Below are 21,300 nucleotides of genomic sequence, written 5' to 3'. Positions count from 1 at the left end.
CTCCACCCTCGCTCTCTTCACGGCCCCCGCAGCCAAGCCCGGCCGCAGAACCGCTATGGCACCCCTCCGCAATGCGGCCGCGGGCGCGCCGCTCCCCGCCGCAGACTCCAAGCCCCGTCATGCCGCGGGGGAGCGGCGGGAGCAGCGCGGCTGCGCGGCGCGGGCGGGGCCGGGGCCGGCCGCGCCGATCGCGGCGGAGGTGGTGAGGCCCCCGCGGGGAGGGGGCGGGAGGAGGCAGAGGCACTTATAAATGGCGCCCAAGCAGGACCCCAAGCCCAAATTCCAGGAGGGTGAGTGCGGGGGGCGGGCTGGGGCGCGGGGAAGGAGGCCTGAGGGGCGGGCGGGAGGGAGGTTGTGGGGTCCGCGTCCCTGAGGGGGCGGCGCGCCCGGAGCCCGGCGGGTCCCGCTCCGCGCCCGCTGTTAATGCCGGCGGGCCCCCGCTGCCGCCGGTCCTGGCCGGGGTGGGTGCGCCGGGAGGAAACAAAGGGAAGGGGCTGATGGTGGGGAACGCCCGGTGAACCCGCCGCGGCTCGGCCTGTGCCGCGCTGCGGGGCCGCTGTGGCGGAGGAGGCTCCGCGCAGGCCGCCGGCTCCGGTGCGGGCCGGGCGGGAGGCGGCTCTGCCCTCGGGCCTTCCCTTTATGGCGAGCCGAGGGGATGCAGAGCTCCGGCTCGCAGTGCCCGCGGCCTCAGCCGGGCTCTGTGGCTCCTCAGCGCGGAGCGCGGTGCGGGGTTGGCTCTGCTGCGCAGCGCTGACAACGAGAGAATACGTGGGGAAGGAACGAATTCCTGCGGTCTTTGTCTGCCTTCCTGTGCCTCTGCCCGACCGAGAAGAGGTGGGGCCTTCCTATCCCCTGTTATTCTAAATAGGCACCGTTTTCCTGCAGCCGTAGGCATTCATTGGCGTTAAAGCTGCAGAAATCTCCCAAATCTGCCTATTTTTTATCTTATTGAGCATCAAACGTGGTTACTGTTTAACCTTCCTTGCAAGAGAGCTCAGTGATGGATCCTCATGCAGGAGGATTCATGGGAGCAGCATTTGGACTGCAGGTTACGATGGAATCCATATTTGCAACAAGGCAGCAGATTATTGCAAGTTTTTAGGTGAATAAGGCTTGGAATTATGCTTTTTAGGAGACTTATTTTGCAAACATTGTGGATTTTAGGTAATCATTGTGATCGATAGTACTCCATGTAAAAGAAAATGATAGAGAATGGTAAATAGAAACCAACATCCTCCTTTCTCCTCTGCCCAGCCCTCACTCTGGTTTCCAAGCAGGGCTTCCCACACGGGTGTGATTTGTCTTTAAAAGCACAGTTTGCAGCAGCACCACTGGAAGTTGGCCGCGCTGGGCAGCTGGAACAACGCTGTCCCTGTGTGTGCTTCGTGGCTGCTGGCAAGGGGATGTGTTCGGTCCTGCGTCAGCATTCCGTGCCACGCAGTAATGCCAATGGAATTGTTAACCTGCAGAAATAATCAAGATTCTAATGTATGATTCACATTATAATAATAAATGTGCAATTAAGTGAGCTGCAGAAATGAAACCTGAGTAAAAATCCAGGCTGAAATTATGCTCACAGCTGTAGGAATGTGAGCAAACTAAATTTGGTACAGAAGGTGTTTTTAGGTGTTTTTCCATGCTGTAAATGTGTTTGTGATTTCAAATGCAACATTAAGAGGGAGAAAAGTGTTGTGGATAAATCTTCCTGCAGGCCTGAAACTGAAATGCTTTATTGTCCATTGGTTGCAACATGACCAATGGAAATGATTTTAATTGCAGATTTTGTAGCTAAATGCACATGAGGGAGCAGGAGGTAGACTTTGAAGTTGTCTCTGTTGGCTTTTTTCACGAAGCAAAGGGTGAGGAGGGGACTGAATTTGTTGTGGAAACCTGTAAGAGCCAGGAAAACCTAACTGTCAAGCTGGAGGTACAAGTACCCCTTGAAATGAAGGGTCTGATGCTTTTATGTAGGCATGAAAAGTGAGATCAGCATTGGTGCAGCTGAGCTGGGAGCTGTAAGTACTTGAAGTGTTCTGCAGCTTGACACCAACTTCTTTCTTTTTTTTTAAGCAAATAGAAGAGTCTCAGCTGTCAGATTTAATTCTGAGTTGCTTAAGGCAGTTTTCGTCATCTTCTGATGAGAATTCAGTGCATTCTGGTCTGTTCTGAAGGTGGTAGTTAGCCTGACATCAGTGGGAAGGCTTCATTGGTAAAGGGCATTCAATTTCTATTTGCAGAGCGAGTGTCTCTCAGTGGAGGGTAGTTTTAAACCTATAGCCCAAGAACTGGTCCTTCCTCTATCCTTGTTGTTCCTGAGCTTCCCACAAGGAAGAGGGCATGCAGGGTTCTGTCACTGGTTAGATGGACTCTTCTGAAGGCTGCCTTCCTGATAAGTACCTGCATGTGTGTTCTGCTCATGGTGACTGCCACGGCTCTTCTGTCCACAGTGTCCTGGGCAGCGTATTATGCAGCCTATCCCTCTGAAAATGAGGCACTGCAGCTTTCCAGAAGGAAACATCTGTACTCAGATATCCTGTGTTAAGTACATTCAAATTCCCACAACGTAACCACACAATAAGACCTTGCCATTAAGGAGAAAAAAAAACAGACTGAAGAACAATCTCTTCCCACTTAAAAACCACAAAGTGAACGTTTTTTTCTTGCTGTTGCACAAAGCTGGCATTCTGTCGCACACATCGGATGGAGGAACAATGTCAGGGTCTCTCTTCCTGACTTGCTGAACTAGAAATACCAGGTGGTGAACTTCCTGCAGGAAAAGGAGCACTAAGGACACTTAATAGAATCACAGAATGGGTTGGGTTGGGAGTTCCAACCCCTGCCACAGGCAGGGACACCTTCCACTGGAGCAGGTTGTTCCAGGTGCCTGTGTCCAGCCCGGCGCTTGAGCACTGCCAGGGATGGGGCAGCCACAGCTTCTCTGGGCACCCTGTGCCAGGTCTTCACCAGAGCTCTGATCCTCTCTTGCATGAGAGTGAATCAGCTTCTCAGATCAATACCTGCCTTTGAATGTCCAGGTTGATGCTGGATTCATGCTGTGTTGTACCTGATGTGTTTTACAGAAATGGCACCTTGGTGGTGTTCTAAGATGTTTGTCTGCAACTTTCTTTCAGGTGAACGGGTGCTTTGTTTTCATGGACCTCTCCTTTATGAAGCAAAGGTATGTGTGCTCGCTTGCTGCTGCAGGTGGTTCTCAGTGCTCAACAAGAGAATAAGGAATACCTCACTAGATTGGATTAAGGACTGAAACTAAAATGAATGAAAACCTGGTAATGTAGAAAACAGGTTTTAAATCCTGGAGCTCTGTGTTATTTCAGAAAACCCAGTGCTACTATGCAGTTATTCTGGTGAACTACTAAAGGCTGGGTGGGCTTGTGTGCTGAACATCCTCTAAACCTGTGCTCCCAGAACACGGGAAAGCATTTGTGCTCATAGGATGTGACACTGGTGCTAATGCCTGAGCTAATAAGCTGCAGTTTGAGCTTCCTCAGAAGTGTAGATGACTGAGTACAATGAGTGGGCTTCACATGGGACCACAGCGCAGAAGGTAAGCCAGCTGTGTCCTGGGCTGCATCAGAAGAACAGAGACCAGCAGGTCAGAGGAGGTGATTGTGTCCCTTTGCTCTCTGAGACCCCACTTGCAGCACTGTGCGCAGTTCTGGTATCCTTAACATAAGGACATGGAGCTGTTGTAGCAAGTCCAGAGGACACCACAAGGATGATCAGGTGCTGGAGCACCTCCCGTATGGAGACAGGGTGAGGAAGTCGGGGCCCTTCAAATTAGAACAAAGGGCAATGAGTTCAGACTTAAACAGGAGAGATTTAGGTTAGATATAGGGAAGAAATTCTTTACTGTGGTTGGAATAGGCTGCTCAAGGAAGTTGTGACTGCTCCATCCCTGGCAGTGTTCAAGGCCAGGCTGGATGGGGCTTGGAGCTACCTGCTCTAGTGGAAGGTGTCCCTGCCCATGGCAGGGGTTGGAGCTGGATGATCTCTAAGGTCCTTTCCGGCTCAAACCGTTCTGTGGGTCTACTGCAACTCTTTCTACTGAAAACAATGTTCTCTCTGTGGCTGTAGAGATCCATATCATTTGTTTTACTTTTGAAGACTCCTCTACTTCAGCCAGCTTACCTGCCTGTGAGGTAGGGGCCTGCATGTGAGCTAGCTCTCTAGTGAATGGCTTTGGGCTAACTGGGGGTAGCACAGGGGAAGTGGCTTGTTTACTCTTCTGGTCTTCCTCAGGGGTCTCTGATCCTTCTTGTGAATGAGGGTGTTCCTTTGGACAGCTGAGCAGTTGCTCTTGTGCCCACCCAGCCCTTCCATATTTGTAGCCAGGCAGTAACCTGTGGTAGAGAACTTACTTTTGGCTGGGAAATAACTGCTGGTATTTCAGTCAGTTGCATGGAAATCTTTGCATGCTTGAACCCTGGAAGCTGAAAAAGCAAAACTCATTCAGATCTCTCTGTTCTCTTTGGTATTGACTGAACTTTCTTCTCTGTTCCAGTGTGTAAAGGTTGCCATAAAGGACAAGCAAGTGAAATACTTTATCCATTACAGTGGTTGGAATAAAAAGTAAGTATTGCATAAAATGAAAGCAGTAGTTAATTTCCTTTATGGGAAAATGAAGCTTTGTCAGTTGGAACACAAGCTTGATGGATGAGCCCTGCTGTGTCCCTGCTGTTAGGAGTTTGTTTCTGAAATAGACCTAGATGGTTTTATGCATCAGCCAGTGATTTATAGCAACACAAAGAAAACATTGTCTAACTAACCATTTCCTCCAGAGCTTTGCTTGTAGAGACAAACCAGCTCAGGGCATCAGGAGAGTGCTGGGAATGCTTTAGTATAGCAGTCTGTTTGTTCTAGTTTGAAAATACCCACTGTAATTCCCCCTGGCAGAAATAGCTGGTGCAAAAACTCCCCTGTTATGTGTCGTACGAGAGACAGTCCCTGCTGAGGTGGAGCAAAACTCTCTGCTCAGATACACAGTGTGCTTTACTCTTACATCACTTCTGGCAGCAAAGGTTTGGAGGAACATGCGTTAGAGAAGGCTGTATTCAGAGTGGGGAAGGCTCCCTGGTTTAGCCCTTCACAGGAGCAGGTTTAGTCTGTGTTTCAGTTCTTGCCTCTCATGCGAAGGTAAAGATATTTTCCCCCTTTGCAAAATGGTAGAATTCTAGGTGAGAGATTGCTGAATAAATGTGTCTCCATGAAGTAAATGTTGAGCCCAGACTAAATGTGAACCCTTTCATGAGCTTGTTTCATTTATGTACTTGTGTTTTTTTCTTTCATTTAAATTCTGTTCTGCCATGAGGTTTTGAATTTAGGCAAAATGGAGCTGTTTTTCTTAGTAATTAAAAGCTTCAGCTCTTCAGACTGTACAAGTCTTTCAGAGAACAGCTCCCTCTTTGGGTTTGTTTCATTTCAGTGCTGCAGACTCCAGTCAGGACTCTCAGTCACTGGTGTCTCGATCTCACTGACATGACTAAAAGCTGAACTTCATGTTTTAGTGTGTAACTTGTTCAGATGCACCCGCACACCCTGCCAGCAGATAAATGTTTTGCTGTAAACACCTACAGTTCCAGGAAGTGTAATTGGTTCTTCTGGAGGCTGCTGTCTGTCAGTGAGGCAGCATAAATGGGATCCTTCCTCCCCTGTTCCCCTCTGATGGAGGGTGCTGTAAGTGATGCCGTGATTCCTGCTTTCCTTGCTTGCACTGTTGGACTTTATTTGCCTTCAAGCTTCCAATTAACTGCATTAAAAGTGGCATTGCTGCACGATCAGACAGCTGGGGCAGTGTGACTCCTTACCTTTGGTTCCTGTAATTATGGTCCTTTGTTACTTGTTAATTGCTTGACTTAATAGTTTTTTTTGCAATATCAACAGTTAGGATCCCAAAGAGTTTCTTCATTGTACAGATAATGTGCTGCAGTTATATAGCACTTCTTTTGAAGGTCCCGTGCAGCTGTACAGGCAGGAGTAAGATAAGTAGTTTAAATATCTAACTAGAGCACTATCCTAAGCACATAGTCTTAGAGGGGTACAGCTGGATGGGGGGTTCTCTGTAACTCTTGGATGCTAAGCTTCTCTTGCCTTAATGCTCCTGGAGACCTTGTACTCCTGTAGTAATATTGGTTTTCCCACCTTGATATTCCAAGACAGAGTTGTTGCCATGAAATGAAAATGACACAGAACTTTTCAGGTGTAAGGTTTAGTTTGCATCCTTCAGATTAACTTGGCCACTTTTAATGTGTTCTATTTGAAATAAGTTTGCAGATTGCTTAGATGATCCACTCTTTGTCAAGTGGAATTCTTGCTCCTAATGGCAATTTCCCCAACACCTGTTCTCTTAAATCGTTCACTTCAGATTCTTCAAATATTCATGCCATCTTGGTTTCCTTCACAGACAGAAATCAGAACTCTTCTTCTTACAGTAAGATATTATTGCTGAATTTGTTAACCTATAAAATGTTGGACTAGTTAAAGGAAACTTGCTTTCTAATATAGTTATGGCTACAGGTGTCCCATCGTTTAGTAAGTGTAGGTTATTTTTTTTCTTTCCTGAGATGCTTCTTTTAAATGAAGGACATTCCCCTCCCTCCTAAATTGCCCATCCTTCAACTTTGGGAAACTTTGGAAATGACTGAGGGTCCCACTTCCCTAGAAAATGTTACAGCTGCAGTCAGTGGGGAATGTGTTTGGTAACTTACACTTCCAGTTGTGCCAGTTCATGACCTGACACCAAAGCAGAGTTCAGCCTCCAGTTCTGTGAAGCTTTTACTTGACTGTTGCGTGTAGAATGCAATTGTGTCATGGTTTTGAATGATGGTTTGATTTCTGGATTCTTATTTCAGCTGGGATGAATGGGTTCCAGAAAGCAGAGTGCTCAAATACGTGGATACCAATCTGCAGAAACAAAAAGAACTTCAAAAGGCCAATCAGTGAGTATGTTTTTAGAAGTCCTTGGCAGTAAGTAAGGTTTTTTTATAGAGCTTCAATCCAACAAGTATATATCAAGGGAAGTTAGTGAGTTTAGAAATGAAACAAAACACTTTCAAAAGGTGTTCCTATGTTCATCTGCTGTTGAGATGCTTTGGCCCACAGAGGTGCTCTGATCAGCTTCAGGACACCTATAAGTACTTTGATTTTTATGAACGCTAATTTGTGTTTCTATAATAGAAACGCTTTAATTGAGAGCTTGGTTGATGTTTTCAGCAGCACTGTGCTGCTTCCACATGATTCAGAATGAGGATGGTGGGAGTGGGAGGAAATGGCTGTTCACACTGCCAAGTATTGTATGAAGAAGCCTAAATCTTTCTGATAATGAACTGAATTTGTTCCTGCTCATGACACACTGTTTCACAAATCCATTTACTACACATTCTCTAAATGTTTTGCATGACCTGGTTTCCTTTGAGGGGAGAGAAAAAGCTTCTTTTCCCATTAAAGTTTGATTTATGGATTAATTCTTTTTAAAGGGAACAATATGCAGAGGGGAAGATGAGAGGTGCTGCTCCGGGGAAGAAGACTTCTGGGCTGCAGCAGAAAAATGTTGAAGTGTAAGAAGCTTTTGTTTTATAAAACCCCCCAAAGCCAAAACCCCCTCCAAACTTTTACCTGCCAGTTTTACTATTGATCTTTAAAGAGGGGATTTTTAGAATGGGTCTGCAGGCTGAACTACATTGCTTCAGACACAACTCATACAAAAGCCGTGTCTCACTTTTGTGATATCAAAAGGCCTTTGTTGAATTACTTTATGGAAACTCTCTTCTTAGGTTGTGCACTCTTCAATGCTGAATGAAGGGACTGAGTAGACACTAACACTGCTTTTTTGCACTCTGTTCCTCTTAAGTTAGTGAACTGGCACTCAAAGTGGTGAGTCCTCATAAGACTCGTGTATCTCAGTGAAATCACTTTCTATAGAGAACATTACAGTTCTTCCAGGCTGCGCGAGCAGTTTGGCATAAAATCCTTAATGCCTTGCCTTCTTACTGTGCAGTTGTTCAAACTGCATTGCAAGAGTCTTGATTTTGCTGGTTTTGACAAAACTAAACCCATGTGCTATTAAAAATGGTTTGGAATCTTAAGAGACCAGAAGCAAGCTCAGACACTCCTTAGAAAAAGGGATCTCAGGATGTGACTGTCAGATTTCTTTCATTCCATCCTTTTTGTTTTTCAGAGTAGGCTTCTATGGTGTGATGTGTAGAGTCTCATACAATCAGTACAGCTCTACTGTACTCATGTGCCATGAAACTCTTCTATTTGGGTAGTACTTCACTTAGTGATGTTCATCATCATCATCATTACTATTGTGATGTTCTAACCTGCTGACTTCATTTATGATTCTAGTCTTCATGAGGAAGCTGCTGAAATGACATCAGTTCTCATGAAGAGCATTTGGCAGCAGCCTCAGATTTCATGTCTCATTTATGGGCAGCTTCATGCTCTGAAATGTGTATGTTTGATCTGGTAGTAGGTACAGAAACATGTTTTTGCTCTAGATCCTGAATGCAGATTTCACATTGGCATTATTGGCAGCCTGGGCAAGGCTGGAAATTGGCTCTTGATCCTGGAATGAGGAGTGATGGATCTGGCTGCAATGCTGTGTGCATGCTCCCCTGTGGTCTGTCACTGTGGGTGCTGAGGTGCTTTACCACCACCAGTTTGGGGTGCTCCCTCAGCACAGGCACCTACTGACCCCTTTGGCTTTGAGGCTGAAAAAAAACATAACAAATGCCTGTTTAGGCAGTTCCTAATGAATGTCATTAAAATCTAATTGAAATAGATCTAAATTATGACTGTTGCTAATTTGGCTGCTTAAGGGGTTGCTGCACCTGAGCTGTCTGCATTTTAGTCAGTGGGCGTAGGATTAATTTCATGTGTAACTTTGACACATTAGTGATGACTCAGTTGTAAATGTCTACAGTTTGCATTACAGAGAGCATCCTGACAGTAACTTCAGGACTGAGTTCCCTACACTGCCAGCTTTAGTCATCTTGGTAGTTCAGACCGATTGCAGTGGGATGAGTTACTCTCTGGCTGAGTAAATGTTAACCTGTGCTTGGAATCAAAGTTGGCTTCATCTCCTCAACCACACCTAATAATGTGGCATCCAAGGGAGACCCACACACCAAAAATGACTTGGACTTAAGCCTCTGTGTGACTATAAAGCTTGAAAGCATGTTGCCAGGTCTGTCTTTACTCTCTGGTTGAAACCAGTTGGGGAAAGGGAGTGGCTTTGCTTTTTTGCTGTCATCACTATCCTGAGCTTCCAGCACAGCAAACCAGACAATAAGTTAATTCTCTGAAACTTCTGTTTCCTGTTAATTGGAAAAGTTAATTCCTTGATGGTGGGTTTTCAGAGTTGCAAAGGAGAAGAAGGAAAATTCCTGTCATTAGAACAGCAGTCTGGTGTTGGGAAAGTTATTTATGACAGGGTCCCATACGCTTGTTGCACTGATCTTGCTCCTAGTCTCTAGCCATTACCAGCATCCAGTGTATCCTTCTAAATTAGACCTGTGATGCTTTCCATGAAGTCTCCCTATTTTTCTTCTCTATTTGAAGGCTGAGGGAGAGGAAATACTTTGACTTACCCTAGCATGATGCAGGGCTGAGGTACTGATGTATTATTGATCAAACTACTGGTGCTTATGTCCTGCTACAGCTAAAGGCAAGATGGCTTCTGAGGAATCTCAAAATCCAGTTCCTGAGTAAAACTTGTGGATTGTTCTCTTGTTGTAAATCTAAGGGCGTTGTAGATATATAAAGTACTGGTGGTGGGGAGGGGGAGAAACTGGTCCTGCAACTATTCTATTTAGGCCTCAAAATTTACCTTTTGTAGCATTCTTGGAGGATGGAGCAAAAGGGAAGGTAACTTAGAGGTTGAAACTCTCTTCAGATAGCCAACTAGTAGTGGAAAGGAACTAGCAATCTAAGCACAACTTATCCTCCAGGAATGTTCAGTAAGACTATAGTATGCTGCTAAAAAGGTAAATTTTTGAATCCTAAATAGATTCTCTTTAAGGCTAAACACAAGGTCTGACATTCTTTCCTTAACTCAACCCCATTGTGCCTAGATTTTTCAGACGAGATGGAGCGCACACAGTTTGCTGTTTGGAGACCCCTACAATCTCGACGCGGTGAGTTAAGGATGGATTGTCAAACCAGGATTTTCATCCTGAAATCCAGATCTCCTTCCTTTCATAGATTTCTTTTAGAGACTCTTAAAGTCCTAAGTTGTAATAATGTAAGCTTTGGTAGCGGTTAATGATAAGTACTGCAGTGTGTTGTTTGGGGTGGTTTTGTGTTGGTTTTTTAAGCCAGTATGGACTACCAGACTTCAGTCTCTCTGAAATGTCTGCCTTTTCAGTTGGGGTAGGGTACAACATGAGGAGTCAAATGCATTCAGTGTGTCCACTCTTTAAAAAGTGAGGACAACTGACTTCAGATTTGGAAACTGGCTTGTTCTAGAACATTGCATTGCTCTGCATGCTCACTGCTGCCTGGTTTCTGCTTCTGTGGAAATCAGTGACAAACAACACAGTCCTCTGGAAGTCTTGGAGCGAGGCTGCTACAGGACAGTGTTAGAACTATGAGGTGTGAACTTGCTCCTTAACGTGCTGTGTTTTTATTGTTGGCTGGAGTCTGTTCAGAGGCTTTTGAGGTTTGTAAGCAAGATTGGAACAAACAAATATGCAAATGCAGGTTGTGTACCTGTGTTTTTTAAATAGCTCTTCATCTTAGGATAACCAAAAGCTATCATAGAGAAAACTTCTGTATGGTTATAGCGGGTGGCTGAAAATGAAATACAACCCTACAGCTACTGGCTTATCCAGACTTCCACATGTAGCTCTGCTGAATTCCAGCGTCTAAGAGTTTCTGCTTCCTTTCATGGGCTTACTGTGATTAAATTACCAAAACCAGTACACAATCAGAGTTAATGGGTGCTTGGCAAATAAGAAGGGCAACTGAGAGTGTTCCGGAGGGAAGATAATGGCACTGAATACCAAACGTGAGAACAGCATCTGTTTTTAAATGATCTATCTGCAAGCAGTCTCGTCCGAGATGCTCTCAAAACAGCATCTCCGCTTGGGAGTTTCTGCGTTTTCTTGTAACAGAAGTCCTGTTCTTCATCTGAACGTATTTCTCAAAAGCATATGCTCTTGCTGCACGTCTCGTGGCATCCTCTGCTGTCTCTGGCACAGCCAGTAGCTCTCACAAGCTACTTCAAGTCCTCCAAATGTCAAGCAGCATATGAACGCTGCCTCCGTGCCAGTTGTCTGGGGCTGTAACAAAACGACAGCAGCTCAAGCTGGAGATTTTCCACACCTCTTCTGCTCTCTAATGGCCACCAGTAACACGTACTTAGGGATAACCAAGTGAGTCACGTCTGGAATGGTGCTCTTCCCTATATACTCTTCTTGCTTCTAGCAGCCTGTAATTAAGGGACTTCAGAGCTGGAGGCTGTAGCCATGTGATGGGTTTAATAACCTTTTGTAGGACTGTGTTACATTTATCTATTAGTTGCTGAACCCTTTGGACTTCTGGCATCCTATCATCTTGTCACAGCATGTTCTCATTTTAATTCAGTGCTGTGTTGCAGAGGAGAGGAAAGATGACTCCTCCTGCCTCTTTAATGCCTGCTGCTTTGGGTTTTGGTCTTTCATCTATCTTGAGGAAAGATTGATTAGTTCTTTGAGCATCACCTCTAGCACATTTCCCCTCTCTTTCCTGCCCAGTTGTCACCTTGAGAAAGCTCTTGTCTGCCTGCTTGCTCCTGGCATAGAAGCTGTTGTACACTGCCAGCTATTCTTTGTTCTCTTTACGTCTTCCTCATTTTACTGTGTGGCTTCTACAGGTAGGTTCCTGATGAGGCACAGGAGACGTGTGTATGTAATCCTGGCTCTGGTTTTTATCCTTTTGCTACTAGTGTTTAATTGAATCTTCATAGGAATCTTGCTTCTCACAGCTAAGGCAGTGACCAAGCTGTTTGAGCAATAGCAGCTGATACTGTGCTTTTTTACAGCGGACTTCTTTCACACTTTTAATATACTTTTTAATACCATACACCTCCTATTAGGAGAGGCTTTCTGATTTCATATAGCTTAGTTTGCTCTATCAGCAAACTGGTGCCTAATCTCCTTTTTCTGGCACTGTTGAACTCAAATGCCAGACACCGAGTGACAGCTACCTTCATCCTCTGGTGCTCAGACTAAACCAGCTGTTGCAGGGAGGTTCTAACAGGCCTCCAGTTCCCTTTAAAAGGTGCATGGATTTTGGCAGAGTAAAATACTTGTTATGGTCCACAACATGTTTATCTGCCTGCTCATGGACTCCTACCTATTGTGGAGTAAGTAAACCTTCCAAAGTCTTGGGGTTTGTCCCTGGTGTCATTTGTCTGTGCTGTATTGTTTTCAAAGCTGGGTTTATTTCCTGCAGACAGTTCCCAAGACACCTCTCAGGAGACACTTCAGACACTTCAGTTTAGAGCTCTGAGCGTTAACACTCACTCTCCTATAGACTCACAGAATGGTTAGGGTTGGAAAGGACCTTCAGGTCATCTGGCTTCCTGAGGTGGTACCTGAGGTTCTGTGACAGATATGTTTATCTTTCCTCTGATCTGCAGAAGGGTGAGGTGCAGTCTTCTCTATGTTGTCTTCCCTGGCAGCCTCCTCACTCTCGCCATTTGATCATGAACACAGTCCTGGTTTGGATGCTGAGATTGGAATTTCAGTGTTATGCTCTTGTGGCATGGGCTGCTTATTTTCCTTCCCTAACCCTGACCCGTTTGATACTCGGGATTTCACTGTTGTGAGCTGTTCTGTGAACTGTAGCACTCTTTGGTTTCTACTGCTTCTCTTGTTTCTGCACCATTTCAGATGTCAGTAGTTCAGTTATTTTTGGCTTTCTAATTCAGCCTCACATGTTGATCCCTACCACTTGAATATTCTTGTTAGAGCTGTGTCTTGCCCTGCTGAAATAAAACCCTTGAGGAGAGCTGGAGTAGCTCTTGCCAGAGCTGATTGCTAGTGCCCTGCTTTGAGGAGGTGACGTCTGGCTGCAGTGGGATGCACCCCTCACGTTTGAAGTGTGAGATCCTTGCTCCTCTGCTCAGTCTTTTAACACTCCACAGAAGCTTTCTTGAAACTTCCCATGCTGCTTTTTAGTTGCCAGTCTGTGGGGGAAAATGCCAGTCAGAGGAGAACTGTGGATGAAGAACAGCAGCTGAGCTGGGCTGAGAAGTCAGTGACAGCTTGATGCCTCTTCTGTGCAGCAGTATCAGGCTTGCTGTTTGTGATGTGATTGTGAAAGGGCACAAAAGGATGTGTTGTAACCTATCCTCGGTATGCTTCATCTTGTGTCACTTCAGGACCTGCATTCCATTTGTTCTTGCAGGAAGGCATTATCTGCCATCATGAGGAATGTGCATGGTGCTCTTCAGCTGTATGTCTCCAGTAAGAGTCTGCTGGTGTGATTAATGGGCTCTAGTTATCTGACATGCGCTGCTCATGTCAGGCTGCAGCTCTGTCAGTCTATAGGCTGTCTATAGCCTCCAAGATACAGATGCTGCATGTTTTCCTGCCGTGCCTCTGGTGCTGTGCACACAGCAGCCTTCACCTCGTGCGGGTGTTGTTCCAGGCAGCCTGCTGTACAGGCAGGAGCCTGCCACATGCTGATGTTTTCTCTCTAACCGTAGCTCTTTCTGCTTGTTTCCTAACTCTGTATTCTAGACTTTGCAGACAGATGGCTGCTTTGACTTGAAGCAGAGGCATATGACTTGAGATGTAAGGAATGAGGTGGGAGTGCACAAGCAACTGCCTAGAATGGATTGCGATAGACTTTGTGCTCCAGTAACGTAGATGTGGTTTACTATCTTAATTGCAGTAGTTCTTTAGGTACTTTATATAGCCTGTCTGTTCCAGTTTAAGACAGTGCTTCTAGACTAATGCTTGACATTTTTACCTTGTGATTTCACTTCTGGAAAGAACTGCCTGTTCCTTCTTGTTTAGGTTTGGAAGAAAAAACTTTCTCTTCAATACACAAGTCCATTATCAGTGACTTAACTTGGCAATTGTTCCTTCTTCCTGAAGAGGAGTGGTCTTTATTCTGCCCACAGTTTAAGCCTAATTAATGCTTGTTTGACTTGAAGCTTGAAAAAAGTCTGACACTTGCTATCTGCAGACCTTCCTAGAAACTCTGCCTACTTCCTGACCCAGTTCAAAGCCTGGATACAGAAGTCACTTGAGATAATGGTGAATTTCCAAGGAAATAATCTTGCTCTGGTAAAGAGTTTTATCCACGCAGTCTGCAAGAGGTTTAACTGGACTCCTGTTAATAATGAGCAGATTGAAACATGATGAGTAGTAGTCCTCTGAATGAAAACGTTCTGGATAGTATATATACAAAATTCAGGTAACAACAAAAATACCTGTTATAGGACAGCTTAATTTGGTCATTGATACTTCTGACCTACCTGAATATCTGCATGTTGTGTGCATTGTATTTCAGGTGTCCTTCAGGTTTTGGAAGTACAGCTTTTAGTTTAGAATAAAAGCAAAGGCTGAGGGTAGACTTTAGAGAGTGGGGAGTGTGTGAATTTCAAACAGTAGCTGCTGAGAGAAGCATTTGGAAGAAAAGGCTATTTAGTGTTGTTCCAAATGTTCCTAACAAGTGGCAAGTGTAATTGTGGCCTCCCCTGAGAGCTGGTGATGGAATCGTAACCTTCCTGCCCATAACTCTGAGAGTTCTAGTTAAACTTCCCTCTGCTGCTGTAGCAGGCAAACTGCGTGGGGTGTTTTCAGTGCTTCACTGGAAGCTAATTCAGTTGCCTCGAGATTTATCTGACGATTCCCAGCACTTGGCCCTGAGTGATCCCTGCAACACAGAAAGAAGCCACCTACAGATCTGGTGCGGTTTGCCAAGAGCCCTTGGGAAGCAGGAACCATCTGTAGATGTTGCTTGCAAAGTGTCAGTACTGGTTTTAAATCCTCAGGTGTTCCTGGCCTATCTTCTGGGGGGGTATAGGTTTACATTTAGTGATTCCCCAAAACCAGGTGAGTTCCAGCCCTGGTACATGAGAAATCCTGTAGTGTCAGAACTGTGATGCTAAGTCAGAGCTGACATTTTTCAGTTGCTTTTATCTGAATACCCTGTAGGCCACTGAGCATCGCTCATTGTTCTGCACTTAGTGGATGTTTTTTTTTGGCTTTATTCTCTTGATTCTTTTAAGTACCATTATCTCTATATTTGCAATAATTTGTGTTCTTCTTGCAGGAAAACAAAAAAGAACAAACAGAAAAGTAAGTATGGCTTTCTTCTGTATGGGAGTGGATATCCTTAGGGAAGGATTCTTGCCTGAGGCAGGTTTAAGGTCTTATTCCAGCTAAGTTTACTTACTTACACCTTGTGTTGTTCCTCCTGGACTTGAGTTGTCTCTTCCTCTTGGCCAGGAGGAGTGCATCCTTTCCTGGTTTGTACACAAACTCTTTGGTCCAGTGCTCTTGCAGACTAAAAGCAAAGATTAAAAAAGCCATGGATCTGTTGAAATAATTTCACAAGTCAAATTTATGTTTTCTTACTGAGGTGGAGACGTGAAACATCTGCAAAGCTGAGCTGCTGGCTCCAAAAACTCTTCCCAAGAGCACTGCAGATGGTGACATTGGTTTGGTGTTAGTGCAGAAACCTCCATCTTCAGATAAGTGTGAAGACAGCAATTTAAACTGTCACAAATGAGTGGCACTGCCAGAACACAGCTAATACTTAAAACAAGTGAAGATGTGACCTGAGAGATATCTGAGTCTTGCTTTTAAATCCTTCCTCTAAATCTTTACTGGTGTTTCTTACTGACTTGCCTGGTTCCTTCAGCAGTGTCATGTGTGTGTTCTGTACAGCTCCAGGCATTGGAGAGGGGAGCAGTACCAGTGAGACTCCTCAGCCTCCGAGGAAGAAGAGGGCTCGAGTAGATCCAACCGTTGAAAGTGTAGGTATCCCTCATTCTCACAGGGTAGCTGGAAGCTTGCTTTGCTCAGAAAGACAGCAGTATTACATCCTGCAGCGTGGAGTGCTGCAGCTTGCAGGACTAAGGTTCCCAAGTGGCCTTGAAAAATCTAAGCCATTTCCTTGTTCCCTGTGGAGCCTACAGGAATGACTGCAGGAATTCCACAGACCAGTTGCATGTTTCAGCTGTGAGAACAGGGAATAGGGGTGACTCCAAGCTTGGGCAGGTGTCTGACCGTGATTCGTCTGGCTTCACTTGTTTTCAGGAGGAGACATTTATGAACAGAGTTGAAGTGAAGGTGAAAATCCCAGAAGAGCTGAAGCCGTGGCTGGTGGATGACTGGGACCTGATCACCAGGCAGAAGCAGGTAATGTGGCAGAAGAGCAGAGCTAGAGTTTCATCCCCTCTTCAAGTGCAGTGTAGGGAGAGCTCTTGTACAGTTTGACAGCAGCCTCGTGGCTTTGCATGGCAGCTCCACGCCAGCTGGGTTTTAACCAAAGGTCACCTGTGAGTAGGACTGTGGCCCCCCAGAGTTGCATGTGGAATAGGCTTGGTCTAATCAAGCTCAAGCTGGAAAGGCAAATCATTTAACTTATTTAAGCTTTAATTGTGTGCAGTCTATGCATGCTTGGCCACTGGAATGTTTTGAGCAGTTTACTGAGCTGGTGGAGGATTGGGCTGTAGGCGCATCACGTGTGGTGCCACTTTTACTTCAGCTCCTTTCTGCCTTATTTACCTGTCACTCCCTGCCAAGTTCTACAAGTACCTTGAGTTGTTCCACAGCTCTGACAGCAAGTTGTCACTTAGCAAAGTGAGTCAGCTTCTGCCAGGCTGGATCCATGTATAGCTTCCTGAGAGAGTAAATTAAACTTTGCTTTCTGTTTTAAGCTTATAAACCACTTTCATGAACATAAAATGTATTAATCATTACTTGTGAAACCACTACTAAAATTGGCAAGAAGCATAGAAAACAATACTGGTTTTCATTGCTTGCTAGACTGCAATTGCGTGCTCTAACTTACTGCTGCTCCCAGGTACTGTCTCCATTCTTGCGATCCCAGACACAGGAAAACTTGATTCAAGTCCTGTGTAGATAAGCAAGTTCATCCTTAATCTGCTTAAATTTAGCTTGCAGATACAAATATCTGCATAAATTAGACCATTGTTTGTTCTGTTTTCCTGCCTTTGTAGCTCTTCTATCTTCCTGCCAAGAAGAATGTGGACTCCATTTTAGAGGATTATGCAAACTACAAGAAATCGCGAGGAAACACTGATAACAAGTAAGCAGTGGCTCATTCAAACCTTAAATACTTGTTCTGCTGCTGTGGTTGGGCCTGTGTTTCATGGAAAATACAGGAAGGTTGTTAAACACGTCCCAGCCCCACGTCCAGCTTCTCCATCACCTTGCGTTTGGAATATGGATTGTAGAAGTCTGTGAGGCAATTCAGGAATGCATGCTGCTTTCTGGGCGTTATTTCTGCTTCCCCCACTTTCCCTAAGCCTTTTCCTAAAGGAAGCTGATACAAGGCAGTGAGTAGTTTTCCACCCATTCATTTGAGCTCTGGCTTCCCATGGTGGGTGAGCACCCGCTCGGCAGCACTCGCTGTGTGCAAGCTGGGCAGACTCCTCTGAAGAGCTACCAAGCAGATGACAACGTGTTTCTGTATGAGTGGACTCTCATCGAGGTAGAGGGGTGGGGGACAGGGAGGTAGCCAATGACTCTTAACACAATCAGCTGGGCAAAGCTAATTGCTTTGAGTGATAGCTTTGAAGATCTTGTTTGTAATTATCCAGCAGTCCTGACAGCAAGCAAGGGGCGGTTATTCCTGAAGGAAGCTTTCCTCTCTAAAGGGGGACAAACTAGAAGTGTGAAGCTGTCCTCTTCCATGCAAGAGGAAGCTCATTACTGCCTTGTCAGGGTGCTTGAATGTTCTTTTATCCCATTGTCCTAGTGTCTGTTCCGAATTTGTTTGCAGGGTGGAGTGCGGGTTGTACTCCTCAGCCCTGCAGTCACTGCTAATTCCTGTGCGGTTCCTTGCAGTGTTTTCTCTCTTGCCCAGGGAGTATGCTGTCAACGAAGTTGTGGCTGGAATTAAGGAGTACTTCAACGTCATGCTGGGAACTCAGCTCCTCTACAAGTTTGAGAGGCCCCAGTATGCTGAAATCCTGGCAGATCACCCAGATGCTCCCATGTCTCAAGTGTATGGGGCCCCTCACCTCCTGAGGTTGTTTGGTGAGTAGCACCTCCGGGGACTGAAGAGCAGCAGCCACAAGTATCCAGACACTTCCTTTTGCCATTGTGAGCCTCAGTGGGTGTGAGCTGCAGACATTTAACAGGTCACTGAGAAGCCTCTGGTTTCATTTTCCTTGCTCCGTGTACCCAAAATGTCCAGAGCCATTCAGGGCTTTGGAATGGAAATGGATTTCCAGCAGTCTTGTGATTTTGAGTGAGCTTGTATATGTTGGAATAGATTCCTGGGCTGCTTTTATATGCAAACTGCAAGGTTGTGGCCTGTACTCAAATCCTTGTGATGCTGTTGTTCGTGACTAACGAGTGCTACTTCTTTTGACACAGTACGAATTGGTGCTATGCTTGCTTACACTCCTCTGGATGAGAAGAGTCTGGCTTTGCTCTTAAACTATCTGCATGACTTCTTAAAGTAAGTACTTGGACAAGCTTCCAGCAAGAAGGAAGTTGCTCAGTAGGCACAGGCTGTTGTAATGTGGCCTGTTTTCAGTGTGCACACCACATACATAATCCTGGGCCTGTGTGTGGGGCCTTCCCTTAGGATTTCAGCTCAGCTTTCTCAGGCTGCTGTACCATGCCCTGTTAGGAGCAGTTTTAATTCCTCTGCAGTTACACTGAGGTTATTACTACTTAATGCGTGTTTATGTATCTATTAGGCTGCACTTTTAAACTGTCCCAGCCTGTTACTTGTTTCAAAAGAAATGCTTCACCATTTACTTGTAGCTGCTGTAAAAAGCAGCTGACAGTTACAGCAAACTGTTAAATTACCCAGCAGTTGCTCAAGAACACTTGGGCAAATGTTAGAAACTGATGAGCCTTACGAAGGTTATTTCTGGGGCAGACGGTGCCTGTAGCTTCAGCACCCTGTGGTGCTGCAGACCTGTTATATTTAGGATGAAAACTCCACCCTAAATGTTAATACAAGATTTAATGTGAAAGCCTTCTAAACCAAATCATCAGCGAGCTGATTTCAGGCGAGTGATGGAAGGTTTCCTCGCTGCTCTCAGGGTCTGTGGGGTCAGTGCTGCTCAGTTCACCTGGAGGTGTTTCCTGAATGGGAGATTGGAGCTGGAATTAAACCCGAGTTTAGTGCCTGAAGTGTCACACCGTGTCCCACACGTGTGTTCCACGCTGTTGGAACCTCATGGTGCTTTTGCAATGTATCTACATGTGTATGAGGGGCAGGGCTGTGGTACAGCACTGCTGAGCCGTGTGCCAGCTCCTGGCAGCAGTGCAGCCTTTTGCCTTTGCTGTCCTGGCAGATCCTGCTCAAGTTTACTAAAGCCATAAACTTCCATGTGTGATTATGTCATGCGGAGATGCTCTGAGTTTCCATCCAAGGCTTTGTGGTTGCCCACTTACAGTGTTTGGCAACATTGACTTGTAAATAGAACAGCAATGGACCAGGTAAGCTGTTGGAAGCTGATACAGAAACCACTCAATAAAGCAGAGGTGGCTCCAGAGCAGAGGTGGACTGGGACAGCCTGAGCACAGGGCAAACCTGCATAGAGGTGGTCCCAGAGTCGGGGGTAATCGTTGTCTTTTGGGGCAGTAAACACAGGTGCTCAAGAGCTTCACAGAAGCATGAAGCTGGTGACCAGAAACCCCTGAGCTACAGAATGGTCTGGGTTGGAAAGGACCTTAAAGATGCATTCAGTGAGCAGGAATGGGCTCCCATCACGCCTGTCTGCTGCTGCTGGCCCTCGGTTTGCTCTGGCCGGCCTCGTTCAGCCATTCAGGCTCCCTCTTTGTGCAGACAGGACTTCAGGGTGCCCAAGTCCGTGTCCCATCCCCCTGAGTACAAGCAGGAGTAAGTGAACTCTTGGTACAGCAGCTGACTGACCTCAAACGTGAGCTGTTTGACGCTGTTGATCATGCCCCCTCTGTGCTCACAGGGCTGTTTGACAGCTTGTTTGGGATTGAGGTTTTGGCAGGAGCTGTCAAATCTTCATGTGTTTTCTGCAGCTGATTCCTTGGTCAAAACCCGTTAGGTTTGTACTCTGGAAATGGTTTGTGGTCTCAGCAGACGCCGGACGTGGTGCTGAACAGCAGAGACTTGAGGCAAGGAGGTCATTTCAGCTCTTTATTCTGTTCCATAGGTATTTGGCCAAGAATTCCTCTGCCCTCTTCAGTGCCAGTGACTATGAAGTGGCTCCTCCCGAGTACCACCGGAAAGCCGTATAATGCCGCAGCGACACCCCGGTCCCTGCCACTGCCCACTTCCACATCTCCTCCTTCACCCTCCTCTTGCACAGATTATGTAGACGTCAAGTGAATAAAGTGGTGTGTGTCAAATGGAGCTGGCCTGTGCAGGGTCTCCAGACCTCTTGCCCCGAAGCTGGGAGTTAACAGGAGCTCTCTGGTGTTTCTGGCTCGCTGCTGGTGTTTGCCTCCGTGGGATGTACAAAGGATGCGTTGTGAACCTCATTGTGTGAGCTCTGCCGTGCTCGTAGGTCTGTGCTGAGGGGAAGGTTTGCTTCACTAACCCAGACTCAGACCCAGGGGGATTTCACCACCCTCGTGTCAGCCAGTGCTGCTGCTATGGATTCATCTGACTTCAAACCCATTTACTTTCTCAGTGTTGGAAGTGAAGTGTCTGGTCCATAAACGTGTGCTTTGATTTAGGTAGTTGAAGGACTGTGACTTTTTATATTCTAACAATAGGAAAATGAATTCTCATTGTCGTGTCTTGGGAACGTTGCTCTTTCACAGAAGCTGTTTTACAGACCTTCAAATAAACTTTTTTAGTCTCAAATCTTGGACAGTTGTGTTTGCATCATTTAGCCCTTGTGGCAGTGACCCAGCACGTGTGATCCGTGCGCTGAGTGGGGCAGAAAGCTCTGCAGTGCTACCCTGGAGCTGCTGTTCTGATTCAGAGGAGCAGGAGCTGAAGCCACGCACCCAGCTCCAGTGGGTTCAGGGGGTTCTCAGGAATCACTCTATAGTCCATAAGTAGTGATCTGTCGGTTGCTTTCCCATTCTATTCTATCTGCGTGGTGGCATCTCCTGTGGAAAGCTGGAGGCCTGCGGGGGTCACTGT

The 21,300-nt window shown here is 45.9% G+C and overlaps 1 protein-coding gene across 4 annotated transcripts; it reads left to right on the top strand.

Moving 5' to 3' along the window:
• The first annotated feature begins 146 nt into the window (after positions 1 to 146).
• On the top strand, positions 147 to 21,018 carry MORF4L1 (mortality factor 4 like 1). 4 transcript variants are annotated; one of them, XM_062642722.1, is made up of 14 exons: positions 148 to 290; positions 3,132 to 3,178; positions 4,523 to 4,590; positions 6,383 to 6,448; positions 6,870 to 6,956; positions 7,494 to 7,574; positions 10,092 to 10,154; positions 15,289 to 15,314; positions 15,906 to 15,994; positions 16,278 to 16,379; positions 17,204 to 17,292; positions 18,073 to 18,245; positions 18,588 to 18,672; positions 20,360 to 21,018. In XM_062642722.1, exons 1-14 carry the CDS (start codon positions 251 to 253, stop codon positions 20,442 to 20,444), a joined length of 1,101 nt encoding a protein of 366 aa, XP_062498706.1. In that variant the 5' UTR covers positions 148 to 250; the 3' UTR covers positions 20,445 to 21,018. The 4 variants fall into 4 exon arrangements, with proteins under 4 accessions (XP_062498707.1, XP_062498706.1, XP_062498708.1 ...); XM_062642723.1 differs by lacking the exon at positions 10,092 to 10,154 and having other exon boundaries at positions 147 to 290; XM_062642724.1 differs by lacking the exon at positions 6,383 to 6,448.
• Positions 21,019 to 21,300: the final 282 nt, after the last annotated feature.

The sequence above is a fragment of the Pezoporus occidentalis genome, unplaced genomic scaffold (genome assembly GCF_034315485.1).
Source record: "Pezoporus occidentalis ecotype Australia unplaced genomic scaffold, CSIRO_AGI_Poc_V1 ctg72, whole genome shotgun sequence".
Classification (NCBI taxonomy): Eukaryota; Metazoa; Chordata; class Aves; order Psittaciformes; family Psittacidae; genus Pezoporus; species Pezoporus occidentalis.
The sequence above is the reverse complement of the archived record's forward strand: the minus strand, read 5'-3'. Positions and strand labels throughout refer to the sequence as shown.

What these genes read in the sequence shown, in the direction of transcription:
- MORF4L1 (XM_062642722.1), top strand. Translation starts at nt 251, where the DNA reads ATGGCGCCCAAGCAGGACCCCAAGCCCAAATTCCAGGAGG. An exon ending in TCACCTCCTGAGGTTGTTTG is followed by an intron (nt 18,246 to 18,587) that starts GTGAGTAGCACC and finishes CTTTTGACACAG; the next exon opens with TACGAATTGGTGCTATGCTT. An exon ending in TATCTGCATGACTTCTTAAA is followed by an intron (nt 18,673 to 20,359) that starts GTAAGTACTTGG and finishes TCTGTTCCATAG; the next exon opens with GTATTTGGCCAAGAATTCCT.